Source organism: Triticum dicoccoides, chromosome 7B, assembly GCF_002162155.2.
Source record: "Triticum dicoccoides isolate Atlit2015 ecotype Zavitan chromosome 7B, WEW_v2.0, whole genome shotgun sequence".
Lineage (NCBI taxonomy): Eukaryota > Viridiplantae > Streptophyta > Magnoliopsida > Poales > Poaceae > Triticum > Triticum dicoccoides.
This window is the reverse complement of record NC_041393.1, coordinates 471,916,058-471,929,598: the sequence shown is the minus strand read 5'-3', so window position 1 is coordinate 471,929,598 and position 13,541 is coordinate 471,916,058. Positions and strand designations below refer to the sequence as shown.

Here is a 13,541-nt window from a genome sequence, read left to right as displayed (position 1 = left end):
CGCACGATGCGGGATGGAGGTTCGTCGAGCGGATCCGGGTGAAAACCTCGTTCTCGGCTTGTTGCCAAGACCGACGATGGCGGCACTCTTTTGTGTCGTTATCTTCTTGAAGGCATCGCCGTGGAGAAGCTCCAGGCCTCTGTCCGCTACCTTCGGGGGAAACTCTAGATCGGTAGATCGGATGACGGCGGCGCTCTGGTGTCTTTTCCCTTGGGGGCGTCATTATTGAAGGTGTACACGGGCTCCAAACCATTGGCAGCTTCTTTGGTGGAGCGGTGCTTCATCTTACTCATTGATGACGGCGGATCTCAGCGGCGTGGCACAGTGGAGACTCGGCGTCCGATGCGCGGAGATGGACTCGCGCAGGAAGAGGACGTTGTCTGACGTCATGGTGGCGTCGATGGCAGAGAGGCCTAGCAAGGTCGGTGCATTAGTTTCTGCTTTGAAGGTGGATTGGTAGAAGACGGCGGCGACAACACGTGAGAGTGCGTCGGACCGGTTTGTACCCCAAACCTAAAATGTGGCTCGGTTGGGGTCTCCGGTTTTAGATGTTAGGCTTTGGTGCGATGTCTGTTTGGTATTAGGCTCAGACTATCGGCACCCCTTCATCAAGTCAATGGGAGTTGCTGAGATGGTGGCTTCAGACTACCTGATGTACTACTTTGTAAGGTCCTTGTGAATAATTAATAAAATGATTGCATGCATCGTCCAAATGCGGAGGCCGGGGTAATACTCCTTTCAAAAAAAATAGGCTTAGCAGCTAAAAGAGGGTATATCGTGAGCAATCGCAAGAATGAGGTTCATTGATACTCCTGATACAGTAGATGTTATCACGCATACATTCATACTCAATTGGATAGAATTGTTTGAGCTTTTTTATTTTGAATGGTCGAATTGTTTGATCTTAAAGGGGACATGATGGTCTTCTACATGAACCATCTAAACCGAATGGTTTGGACCAAAGGAGTGTCTACTGCGCTCTTGTCTTACTTTGGAGGTTAACATAATTTGTAATTTGTAATTTAAAATTGCTAGATAACTTGAAAATGTGACGTAAAGAAGCTAAATAATTAAACAATCCAACTAACACGTTGCCACCCCCTCGAAAAAAAGCAATAACACATTGTGTGATCAATTCCCATCCTAAACACGTTTCTCTCGTCGATTTTTCTCCTCAAAATGTTCCTTTCGGGTCCGTCCTAACACAACCAATACATGAGCGCTCACACAGTAAATAAATGAGGAAAAACAGCCATATGGTACAGCAGAATTCACGGGAAACCGACACCTACATTACAAAGATGGGTTCAACGTCGTGTGACCAAGTCTTATTTTTAAGATGGTGTGATCAAGACTGTTAGCACAATTGCAACCGACAAGCTAATACAGTAGCTAGTCGTCTTCCACTCACCTACAACCAACAACCAACAACAGAAAAAGAGGCAACACCCATCATGTCCCATTTCGCACGTGCATTTCCATGGAAGAACGATCTCTCCATGCCCAAAGTTCGTATCAACTCGTGAGAGAAAACACTGCGCACGCCTCACTCAGAGCAGAGAGATCTTTTGGCGTATCATGCTAGGAGTATATCATAATTCATCCGGGTCCCACTGCCCTGTGGGCCAGGAAAGAGGATATAGGAGAATTTCCTTTCAAGGCAAGAAGACCAGAGAGGTTCAGGAAGGAGCAGGAGCATATGGTACTACAGATTATTATTAGTACCTTTAGAAACGGATAGTACTAGTATGTGTGTATGGGCCTACGCCCAAATCCTATAAGGACGTGGATACGGATGCAGTGGAGATTGGGTCATCATGGCTACAGATCTTGGCGTGTGCGCGATGAGATGTTGTCGTGACCGGGATGCGGCATGGCATCAAGCATCGCATACCGCTCCAGTATTTCTTTCTTGGTGCAACGAAACCTCATCACATCACTGGTACGCCGTCGTCCTATGATCCACGCACGTCGGATGAGAGGTTCACTATCTAACATACGCGGTATGCACGTATATCTAGATTTGTTCCGCTAATGATTCTGTCACTAATGATCGAAATGGTAGAACCTGCCACTAGCATATATACTTGTCAGGATTCAGGCATACCCGGTACTGTTTATAGACAAGCATGGTTGAAAGCCAGATATAATTCTCTATGTTTTGTCGAAATTAATGAAAGGATAACCACAGTCCAGTGGCCGTTTCTCCATGATTGGACAAGTTGGTGGGGTTAAACGACCAGCAGCCAAATTTGTCGAGATATGAATACTTCTCATGTTCTATCTACAACTTTGTTCAGACTAACAACATTCAGTCGAATACCAATGTTTACAGGCGAGCATCTTAGCATAGTCACGGCTAACCTGGCTGTAAGAGATTGAGCGATATTTTTGCGTTCCGGTACATAATACCAGAACATTTATGTATTAAAGATGGTACTACTCTGATGGCTGATTATCAGTAACAGACGTCATGTTCATCTCTCAGCTGTCTTCAGGCTTCCACGAGTTCCTGACTGGTAGACAGCGCAATAAAAAAGAGTAAGAATTGAGCTGTCATCGAAACTTACACTAAGAGACTAAGACCATGTCATGGACAAAACCTAGGCCTACCTACCTTGATGAGGACCAACCACATCTTAGGCATTCTTCTTGCCATCCGAACGTGACAGCGAGATGTCTCCTGACTGCAGCTGCTCATGGAGATGCTTGTTGTCCTCAAGCAGGCGGTCGTATTTGCGCGCAAGACCTTCAGATTGTGTCTGGGCAGCTAGTGCTTTGGCCTCTGCATCCTTGGCCTCCTCCGCCTTTCCTTTCAGTTGCAGCTTCAGCTTCTTGATCTCCTCGTTCAGCGAAGCAATGTCGTTGTGGTGTGGCTTGCTCTCATCGGACCTTCCAGATTTTGCTTCTTCTAGCGACTTGTTCTGCTTCGACACAGCTTCCAAGTTCTTCTTTAGAACTCGCATCTCTCTGATGTAGCTGTGCAGTCGGTCAATGACGAGAGCAAGGAATAAAATGTATCCTGAAACAAGTGAGCGGGTTAGCGAGTACTGTGTGACCCGGACCAAAATGTAGATTCGACTCAGCTTAGAACCAAAATGTAGATTCGACTCAGCTTAGAACCAGACACGGACTCAACACTCTCCAACAAAACAATATACCACATTATATGAATTTTTTATTACGAAGCTACCAATGGCTCAACAAAACACTAATGTGCTAAAGACCTCAAGTGGAACTGCATTCTGAGAAAATCCCTGAATTTGGACACTAAAATCTACATGAACATAAAAAGATGTTACTCTGTAATTAAATACAAGAATGTCATATGCATCCAGAAACATGCAGCTGTGTTACATCAAACCAAGATGAATCACAAAGAGGGAAGTGCAGAGAAATTCCTTTTTTGAGGATAAAAATTTGTGGATAATTTTCCTGAAGCAACAGATCCACTGGCTTACTTGGTTGTTGACAGAACATAAAAGTGTCTATTTTCACTGTAAGAAACCTCAAAAGATTGAAAAGAATGAAAGAAAAATAACATAACAAACATAAGATCAACCACATAAGAGTTGAGCCATAACAAAGTGTTTTGGCAACGCCACAGGCAACAAAAGATAATATCACAAATATAGCCCCAGCCCAGTCCAAGTACAGCAGAGAGATGTGCACTGTTTGGCCCAAAAAATACCGAATCCTGGAGTGAGCACACTATGGCCCAGTTCAGCCCACTGATCCTGGCCCGCCCCCTGGACTGGAATACATAGTAGACTCCTGCTGATCAGGATTCAACTCCTGTCAGCATCAGAATTATGGTATCTCACCTGGTCGCTTATACTCTATGTAGAAGGTTTTATATGATAAAAGAGCAAATCCTCCCCATGTTTTTATCTTGAACAACCTACTTACTAAAAAATGTTATTGTAATGTTTTTACGACTTCTTAAATGTACACAAGTTTGTCAGTTTAGGACAAAATACCGAATGAAAGCGAAAAACTGGAATTGCAAAAACTAATAGAGAAACTGATAATAAATGTTTGAATAAGAGTGACCAAGATCCCACTCCACCAATGAACTGTCCCAGAGGAAACACAAATATCAGATATGGGGCAAGTATAAGAGGAAAGTCATCCTATAAAACTTCAACTTAATGATGTTGAGGTCCGTGTCTCCTAGATATAACTTCAGTGGTTGGATGTTACATGATCTCATCAACTCACGTCTGAATCTTTAAGAACCATAGTATGAATTAGACCGGTCAAATTAGCCCCCCAACTCTAGGGACCCCATCATCCAAATAATGAAATGGGTGTACCAGAACAGAACAACTTTCAAGAGCATTCATCACCTCTGGCCAAAGATTAAGTCACTTGGAACAACAAGAATAGTTGATGAACATAAATCAAATCATGTGAATTTTTTCCAAGGATTTAATATATGGAAAAGGCAGAGCACCCAAAAAACCAAAATAGCAGAAATGTCAATGCATCAGGTAACAGGTATAATAGACATGCATAAATGCCGTGATTTGTGTTTGCATTTGCTATCAGGGTAATCACAAAAGATTTCAGGCCAAACTGAACACTACATAAAAATCACAGGTTGTATGAGAGCGATCCTAAATATACCCATAAAATAGTATGCATATAGCACAAACAGCAAATTGTATGCATATAGCATAAACAGCCTGAGCAGCATAAGCTTTGTTCTATGTATGATCTAATTCCTAAACTGAACAATCAATGGCTTATTAAACAAGGGTATGATAAGAAATATCATCACAGCTGATAATTTGCCTAACTTTCTTGAATACTTAGGCCAATACAAAGTTCCCAGTACATCTTAACAAGTCAGAGCAAAATAGTTTGAGAAGTGGAACAAAATAATTTTGTAAATATGACATAAATTATAGCATGGAAATAAGACAGTTAACTTGAAAGGGGGGCAAATGGCGAACCCCAAAAGGTTACCCCATCTCGGTAAAAGACACCCTACATCCCTACTTCTAATTATGCGATAAACAATTTTACTGCAGACACTATATCTATAACTCAATTGAACAGTAATCAGAAAAATATATTACAGGTTCGGCCATTAAGTAAGATACAATGGGGAAATATTTTACTCTATAACATTAAACTACAGATACTGAGCATAAAGTAAGGTACAATGGGGAAAATCTTTTACTCCATACTATATCATTAAATTGTAGATTACTCCAAAATGTTAGCCAAATGCAGCTAATAAATTACTTATTAATCTCTCCATAGCATGATTGAACAACTCATCCGTCAGACTAAAATCAACAGAACGCCGTGATGCGCTAGAGCGAAATCAAGTCATGCTCTCATCTAAATTCAACAAACCAAGGACGTGTAGACGATCGACCGAACAGATAAGAAGAGGGGACGGGCGGTCGGGTCCCGTAGGCAGGCACACGTACCCATGAGGGATGCCTCGAGGAGGTGGCGGGCGAGGAGGACCTGGTCGGTGGGGCTGAGCGCGCCGGGGGCGTCGAGCTCGCCGGCGCCGGCGTGGCCGTGGATCTTGGCCATGCTGTGGAGGCTGGAGGCGAGGACGACGAGGACGGTGGCGGCGACGGTGCGCACCATGACGGGGGCCCGGCCGCGCTTGAGGCGGTCGAGCGCGAGCATCGCCAGCTTCCTCAGCGGCGTCTTGAAGAGCAGGACGACCGCCATGCCCGCCTCCGCGGCCAGCACGGTGAAGAGGAGCTGGATCATCGCGGCCGGGCGGGCGGTTGCGGCGCTCAGCTCAGGGGTTCGGGTCGGGGTGGTGGGATACGGGGGGCGCTCCTCGCTTTCTCTGCGCTTTGTAATTTGTATCGCGAGGAGGGTGCGGTGCCTTTCCTCGCCTCGGGGGTGGGTTTTGGAATTTGGAACACCGGACGCGCAAAGGTTTCTCGCTAGAAAAGAAAAAGGGAAGAGGAGTGTCCTTCGGGATGGTCACGGACGCCGTGTTGGAAGGGTTTTGGCACCTACGCGGCTGCTTGGACCGTTTGCTCCATCTTTTGCCATTATTAGTCTGTGACATCATCCTGCCCATGGTCCATCCATGTGTGCTTTCACATTTTTGGCATCCCACAAAAACTAAAATTGTAGTGAGATTTTATTTGGCACCCACAAGTATTAATTGTTTCTCGATCCCGCAGAATTTCGTTTCCTTTCCTTCATCTCATCCACATCTCGGTTTTACTCCTGTAATTTCCATGGTGCTATTAGTTTGCGTGGTTCATTCTACATTTTTCTATGATTACGGAATATCTTATTTTCTTGCAGGATTAAGATGGTTGCAACCGAGCACAAAAGAGTCTCTCCTAGCCTTTGCATTGACATGTACACGACCAAAAGTCAAAAAGTTTGCCCAACCAGACAAACGAAACAATGTCCATATAACATTCCAAAGAAACTAACAATATGAAGTGACGTCGAAGCATCCTTGTGTTGGGCAACGATAATGGCTATAGGCTGGTAGGGTAGAGTAGCCAAGTCTTCTCAACACTGTTTGTGTAAGGTCAATATGTATAACATTCAAAAGAAGCTAACAACATGAAGCGACGTCGAAGCCTCCTTGGGTTGGGCAACGATAATGGCTACGGACTGATAGGGTAGAGTAGCCAACTCTTTCAAACGTTGTGACCTTTTGACCAAAACATCAGTTGTATATTCGTTCCGGTTGGACATTGAACAGAACATCTCCTTTTGTTCATGGCAAAAAGCTCATTCAAAACCTTCTATAGAGGTCGGGGCTGATAGGGTAGAGTTGCCAGCTCCTATCCCTTCAAACCTTTTGACATTGACCAAAACATCAGTTGTAGATTGGTTTTAGTATGGCATTGTTGTTATAGATTGGTAGTTCTTATATTCGTATATGCCACGTATAGAATTGATTACATTTCCAAGCTAAATCTGTTTTGGAAGTGGATCCAGGTCCATGATGTTGTTTTGGTATTGATGACACACAATTATGTGTACTAATACGTTAAGTGAATACTCATGTCTTAGTCCCTTGTGTAAAAGGTGTCGAGGATCATCAATCCCCCGAATGAAAAGATTCAAGACACGTGCTCAAGGATGTTAGGCACGTGCAAAAGGTTCGGGTAAATCCAAATTCGCTTGGCGAGCTTCATGGTGATGGGCATGTCAGCAAGGTGGAGAGGGACAAGAAGACCATGAAGATCAATAAGAACAAGAAGCTTGTGATGATGGGGCAAGAGGACCAAGAACGGTTTGTACAAGGTATGCGCAAACATCATTGAAGGTGAAGCTGAGGAGGAGCCATCGAGGCGATGTTATTAATCAGACCCAAGTCTAATCATACACAGATGTTCGAGCGAGGACAATGACTTAATGATGACGGAGGGCATATTTGCCAAGGTGGAGTGTTGAAATTAGTGTCGATTATGTGTTCGGGGCTACAGTTAGACTTGGAATATGCGGGGGGGGTTGGGTCTAAACACATGTAACTTGGGTATATCATATAAAGGCGCTGTGGTGTAGCCAAATAAACTAGATGAAACTGGTAGGATGGACATGAGATCATGAAGGGACGAGTCCCAACACCCCTGGCAAGGGTGCCGGACCGACGATAGTGCGGCGGTTGATATGTGTCATGATCACGGCGGACTTGTCATCGATCTGTACTATGTTTATTTGGTACATTGGAGGAGCAACCATAGTCATACCCTGGGGTTGTAGCCCCCGGGGATGTAATTGATGTGGTGAACCTAGACAATAAATATAGTCTCTGATGTATAATTTTTGCAATGATCTGATCATGTAAATTCTAACTGAGTAGGAGAAGTGTGGATAATCAACGTGTGTGTGGATAATCAAGGCGTCCGCATAGCCTATTTTGAGATCAGTTTGACTCATTCACGAAACCCGCAGCACATAACTTCACATTGAGCCTTTTTTCAGAGAACTATCAGTTTCAGGGGTCATCACAGAGATCATCGATTACATATATCTACTATACATGAGTAGATAGGCGGAATAACTGCAATCAGCAAAAGCATCACACACCACACACACAGCATAGCTACGTAGGAGAAGCAGAACTTGCAAAATGACTTTATGTAGTCCACAATGTGGGCTATCGACTGATCTCAGGACCATGATATCCCCAGTTCCGGCGCGGCGAGTCGCCCAGATCCTGAGGCCAATTCTGACCCCGACCCCTCTTTCTCAGTGGATGGTCCTCGGGGGCCGCATGCCGAAACCGCGCTTCATCTTCTCAACACTGTTTGTGTAAAGAAACTTTCAGTACAGGGTCAAGTATGGCAGATATTCTAGAGTCTAGACTATGTCAGTACTAAATCAATACCATGGTAGATATTCTAGTTTCTAGACACGGTAGAACAAATATGTGGCAGTGACTTGACATCTTAAACAAGGACATAAATCACACGCTGTAGAACAAATATATGGTTGCGACATTGTCATCAGAACTTATAACTGTAAACTGAAATGGAAAGATTTGAAGTCGGTATAAATTACTTACGTTGGTGCAAGTTTGCCAAGACAATAAAGTTCTTCACCAGAGACTTCATCATACACTTTACCAGACATCTCAACCTTATATGATCTGTCAGGAGATTCTGAGAGACCTCGACCCACGAGTAAGTCAAAATCTTTCTGGTGAAGTTCTCTCCCGTTGATAAATATACCAGTATTTCCACCAGCGCAGTTCTTGGGCATAGGATAGTTAAGCTGAGGAATGTACGGCTGCAACATGGAAATCCAGTTAAAAGCTTGGATCAAGATATGACAGGGTAAGAAAAGCATATTAACTCCCAAAAAAAAACTGTTCTTACAGGTATCATGCCAAGGCAGGATTGACCCATTACACCCCAGAACCCTGCACGATAATCGTACCTAAACAAAAAATACAAGGAAAATGTCAAATGGCCATGATGCTAAAGGGTTACATTTTGGATCACAACTTCAGTTTCCATAAGATTTAGATGAATGAAGGTGTAAATTACCAGTATTCACCAGGGTAGATTGGTCCGGCAATCTTCTCAGCCTTCTTGACAGCACGATCGGAGATGGGATAGCCATTAATGAATACCTTTGCTCTGCCATTGCCCATTCCATTGTTGATTTTAAAACTCTTCTTCATGAGATTGGTAAAGAATGAATCACCCGTTTTCGTGACAGTAAGGCGATCTACATGTTGAGTCCCAACACAGGGATCTTGACTGCAGTCCGGATCCTCGTACTCATCATCTGACAAGCTCATCACACTCACTACACGTACATCTTTTATAGTGTTGTGTCTACAAGTTTCAGTCAATACTGTCTTCTCATGCTCAGACCGGGTACTTCTGCTTCCTTTTCCTGATCCATTAACCACCCTCTCAGATGGTGAATGTGCTAAATGATGCTGAAGAGGTAAACTCGGAACACGGCTAACAACTTGGGCTTCAACGGGCAGATCACTAGACCTAGGGGTGCCCCTCTGTGAATTAGATCTCGCAGGATTATTCTCATCTTCAAAAATGCTAGAAGACGATGATATACCTTGCACCTTTTCTGTGTCACTTGAGTCTGAGTGCAGATCTCTTTCTCGAGAGCAATGACTCCCTGCAGAAAAGCTGTAAAGCGGAAGCAGTCTCTCATCAGCAGCAGAGTATGCATTGCTTCCTTGGACATCACTGGAGTTATTTCTACTAGCAGCAGACATGTGTGAAATTGGCGAAGGCGCTGAAACATCAAGCCTGCTTCCATCAAGCTTGACCATGATCACATGAGAGCATGACCCACAACGTAGCTTGTACTCATCCTTCCCAGGCAAGGGGCACTTCTTGGGAAGTTGCAGCACTTCATAACAGTTGTAGCATATGGTAAATGGGGCTCCGCAGGCAATCGGTTCACATGTTTGCGGAGGCTTCTTGCTCAGGTTTCCCCTCATGTGACCGCGGTGCATCGAAGCATTGATGCCTCTCGAATTTTTATTTTGCATGCCAAACATCACAGAACCGTTAACCGGGTACGCCCCAGGATATGGCACCCTGTGATGATTGAAACCCATCGGAGCCCCCTGAACAGGCAAGAACTCACGGTGATGACAATGCAGGCAAGAGCAAGCAGGCTGGTGGTAGAAACCGCCATGGTGGTAAGAGACGAGAGGGTCATGATTATGCTGTCCAAAGAAATAACTGTCACAATTCCTCCATGGATACTGGCCAACAGGATAGCAAGGAGCCCCCATGTGTGTGTCAGGCTCTCTATATCCTTGTAGATCTTGATGTGTGGGGACTGAAGCATAAGCATGCAGAACGCCAGGATTTTGCCCACTCAAGGATGGTGAGCACTGAGAACCGTTCCGCAACCGACTCAGCAGTTCATGAGGACTGTACGAGCTCGAGGCATCCACCACTCTACTTGTGGAGGCGCCTACACTGGGCTTCTCAGTGATTTCGCAGGATCTCTGCACCTGATCCCTCAGCTCATCAAGCATCCGTAAAAGCTCGGCGCGGTCTTTCTCAAGCCCACTGACACTGCTAGGACCGTCCATATTCCTCCCGTCTGCGCACTGACTACCATTTGCATCTCCAAAGCTTGACTTCATCTGGTGTTCACCATGATAAGCATTAGGAGGAATGGTGTCGACTACAGAGATATGAGATCTGTCACTTGGTCTCACAGGTTGCTTTACATCTCCTTTCTCCTCATTCCGTATGCGCCGGTACTTGGCTTCCCGAATCTCCGTGATGTCATCTCTAAGAGTGGCCCTAAACATCAAGGTGCTTGGCTCTCTTGGGATTTGGTCATCACCAGAACTACATCTGGAATCTCTGTGTTCTGGCATCATTCTTTGGGTTACTAATCTCTCTTCGGGAGTAGCTTGGACTCTCTGAGAGTTTTCTTCTGAGATAGTTTCAAAATTAGCTTCAGATACTGGTTCCTTCTTCTCTGGCGAACTCTCCAACACTTCAAGGTACTTCACATGTACAACGTCAGTTTTGTCCAAACAAGTAGTCTGGGGTGCTGAGTGCTTTTTTGCTGTAAAATTGCACAGAGAGAAGAAATATGTTAATTCTATACTTCCCTGTCACGAATTTGACATAAAATTTAGCATAAGTAATCGAGAAATGGAAGATTTCATAGGTGTAAATTTTTGTCAATGGTGGTCCTCAAGACAACGTGCAACACAGTTTTTCTCATAACAGCACTGCGTTTGGGCTCAATTGTTTGCGCGCCTAATAACAACATATAAAAGTGTGATGGGAATTTAAGTGGAAACAATGGAACCGGCAGAGTTTAGTGTCCGATTCCGTTCCGCGCATTCGATTTCATTCAAGACTGAGTCAATCAAAATGAGATGTTTCTGCTCCTACAATCTAGAAATTTTCAGACCAGACAAAACTTTTCAACCAAATATTCTTAGAGTAAAACAGTTGTCATTTAGAAACAAGAAAATGTCACCGCATTCCCCACAAGTTCTGAAGATTCAGATAATTGGTCAAGATTTTTAGGCAAGCTTCTGCGAACAGGTCGAGAATCAGAGGTTTCGCACATTTCAGGAAAAATGAGATAAGTTCAGCGAAAACACTAACTGGAGCGAGGGGAAACAAGGAAGAGAAAAGAAAATATTTTGCAATGTGCAAAACAAAAACAGAAGAAAACTTGAAAAAGCTGCAGATATGGGATCTTCATATACCGGAAAGCAAACAATAATTCATGTAGAGTTTTTTACTTGAATTTATCTAGATTTTTTTTTTTTTTGCGGTTGAATTTATCTAGAGTTGAGCAAACAAAAGGTAAGAACTAGAGTTGAACGAATTTAATCCAAACAGAGACACAGGTTGTGAACACTAATGCGGCAGAAACATATACTGAATAACATCAGCCGCCTGTGACAACAACAGAAACATAACACAATGTAGAACATGGAGGCAAGATAAAAAGAGAGGGGGCAAAGGAAGAGACCTTGGAGAGTGGCGCCGCATCCGCCGCAGACGTAGACGGAGTAGTTGGGCAGCTCCGGCAAGAACTTCTCGCACTTGGGGCACCGCACCACCCGCACCTGCTGCTCGGCCGCCGCCGCCGCCGCCGCGGGACACGAGGCACCCGACCCCTCCGACCCCTCCATTGACGACGGAGTGAGGGATTGGTTCAACCCTCGCCCGCCGACGCCAATGCCCGGACTCCAAGAAGCGAGAACCCCAAGAAACTGGCCAGAACAATGGCCGGAGCCCAAGAAGGCCAACGGCAAGGCGCCAAGAGCAGGGCAGACCGACTGACTGACCGACCGGGGGAGGAACCAAGAAGGAGAGAGAGAGTTCAATAGAGTTGGAGCAGAGCTCAGCTCGCCGGGGGGAAGTGGAAAAGGCCAGGCATGGTGCTCTGGTCCAAGCCAGGGAACAGGCGGAAGAGGCCGAGGTCCAGGCAATGATAAGCTTCCATCTATCGCGCTCGCTCTCCTGCGTCGGTCGGCGTCGCCCAGCTGAGCTGAAGCTGAGCAAAGCCGCGCCTCGCCTTTGCCCGCCTTGCGCTTTGGCTGCTTTCGCTCGATGCCTTTTGCTCTCTCTCTCTTCGCCTTCTCGGGCCTGCCGCCGCTGCTGTGAGAGATAAAGCTGGCCGTGAGAAATAAAGTAAAGAGTGAGGGGATGGGGTCACGGGAATGGGGAGAGAATAATATTGTTCTTTTGCGGGAGAAGATCGAGCAGCTCCTCCTCCAGCTGCTTGGAACTTGGTGGTAGGAGTGGTGCTGCTCTTTTGTTTTCCTCACGTTTATCCGGACAAAACATCGTCTAGCTTGCTTGTAGCTCTCTGAATGTCCAAAGCCCGAGCCCCGAGGGCACCTAAGCCTAGATCATGCCCCGACAGCATATCTTGTAGTAATGGATCATATTTTAGAGCCCCTAATGATCAAATGGGATGGGAATGGGACGGTCCCATTTCCTCAGCTTAAAATGGACTCTCGGCATCTCCAAAGGCAGTCCTCCATTCCGCGAAAATGCCAGAGGAAGGCCGAGCATATGAACTGTTTATCCTTAAAGTTTATAAAAAAAAAGTTTTTGCAGCTCGTCATTCAAGGTATTTTGTTCTGAAATTTCATGCACATACACATTACATCCTTATTTACATGTGTATTTTTTCAGGATTTTTTCAAACTAAAAAGTTTAAATTCATAAGATTCGCAAAACTAAGGCATTCATGGAGCTCGATCTCAAAAATGCCACACTCTTCATTTTGTCCCCGCCTGTTTGGATCGAACTGCTCAGACAGAAATTTTAATTCAATGAACTTATCTATTTTGACTTAGTCTAAAATCTTCGTGTCCCACCCGAATTGAGTGGAATGGGTAGTTCACACTATCCATCAGGGCGAGACAACATTTCAGCCCCATCCCTTTTTAACAACCCCTCTCTCTGACTCCCACCTAAACACTAGTCACTGTCCACCACCCGTGCCCCGGTGCGATTGACCACATGATGACCGAGAAGGAGTAATAGCGCGGTCAGGCAATGTGGTGCTCGGTGGGTACAAATGTGCTTCACCGCCGCCCTGAA

The 13,541-nt window shown here is 45.0% G+C and overlaps 2 protein-coding genes across 2 annotated transcripts; both read right to left on the bottom strand.

Moving 5' to 3' along the window:
- Positions 1-2,170: 2,170 nt before the first annotated feature.
- Positions 2,171-5,865, bottom strand: LOC119341073 (B-cell receptor-associated protein 31-like). The gene is made up of 3 exons (XM_037612973.1): positions 5,445-5,865; positions 2,618-3,022; positions 2,171-2,516 (listed from the first exon to the last, which is right to left on the bottom strand). Exons 1-2 carry the CDS (start codon positions 5,740-5,742, stop codon positions 2,640-2,642), a joined length of 681 nt encoding a protein of 226 aa, XP_037468870.1. The 5' UTR covers positions 5,743-5,865; the 3' UTR covers positions 2,171-2,516; positions 2,618-2,639.
- Positions 5,866-7,892: 2,027 nt separating this feature from the next.
- LOC119338549 lies at positions 7,893-12,645 on the bottom strand. The gene is made up of 5 exons (XM_037610869.1): positions 11,956-12,645; positions 9,006-11,028; positions 8,835-8,895; positions 8,522-8,745; positions 7,893-8,260 (listed from the first exon to the last, which is right to left on the bottom strand). The coding sequence occupies exons 1-5, from the start codon at positions 12,116-12,118 to the stop codon at positions 8,206-8,208; spliced, it is 2,526 nt and encodes an 841-aa protein (XP_037466766.1). The 5' UTR covers positions 12,119-12,645; the 3' UTR covers positions 7,893-8,205.
- Positions 12,646-13,541: the final 896 nt, after the last annotated feature.

Coding starts and splice junctions, on each gene's coding strand:
- LOC119338549 (XM_037610869.1), bottom strand. CDS start 12,118: ATGGAGGGGTCGGAGGGGTCGGGTGCCTCGTGTCCCGCGGCGGCGGCG. Junction 11,029..11,955: donor ATGCGGCGCCACTCTCCAAG/GTCTCTTCCTTT, acceptor GCAATTTTACAG/CAAAAAAGCACTCAGCACCC. Junction 8,261..8,521: donor CTTGGCAAACTTGCACCAAC/GTAAGTAATTTA, acceptor TTACACAAACAG/TGTTGAGAAGATGAAGCGCG.
- LOC119341073 (XM_037612973.1), bottom strand. CDS start 5,742: ATGATCCAGCTCCTCTTCACCGTGCTGGCCGCGGAGGCGGGCATGGCG. Junction 3,023..5,444: donor CCTCGAGGCATCCCTCATGG/GTACGTGTGCCT, acceptor CACTTGTTTCAG/GATACATTTTATTCCTTGCT.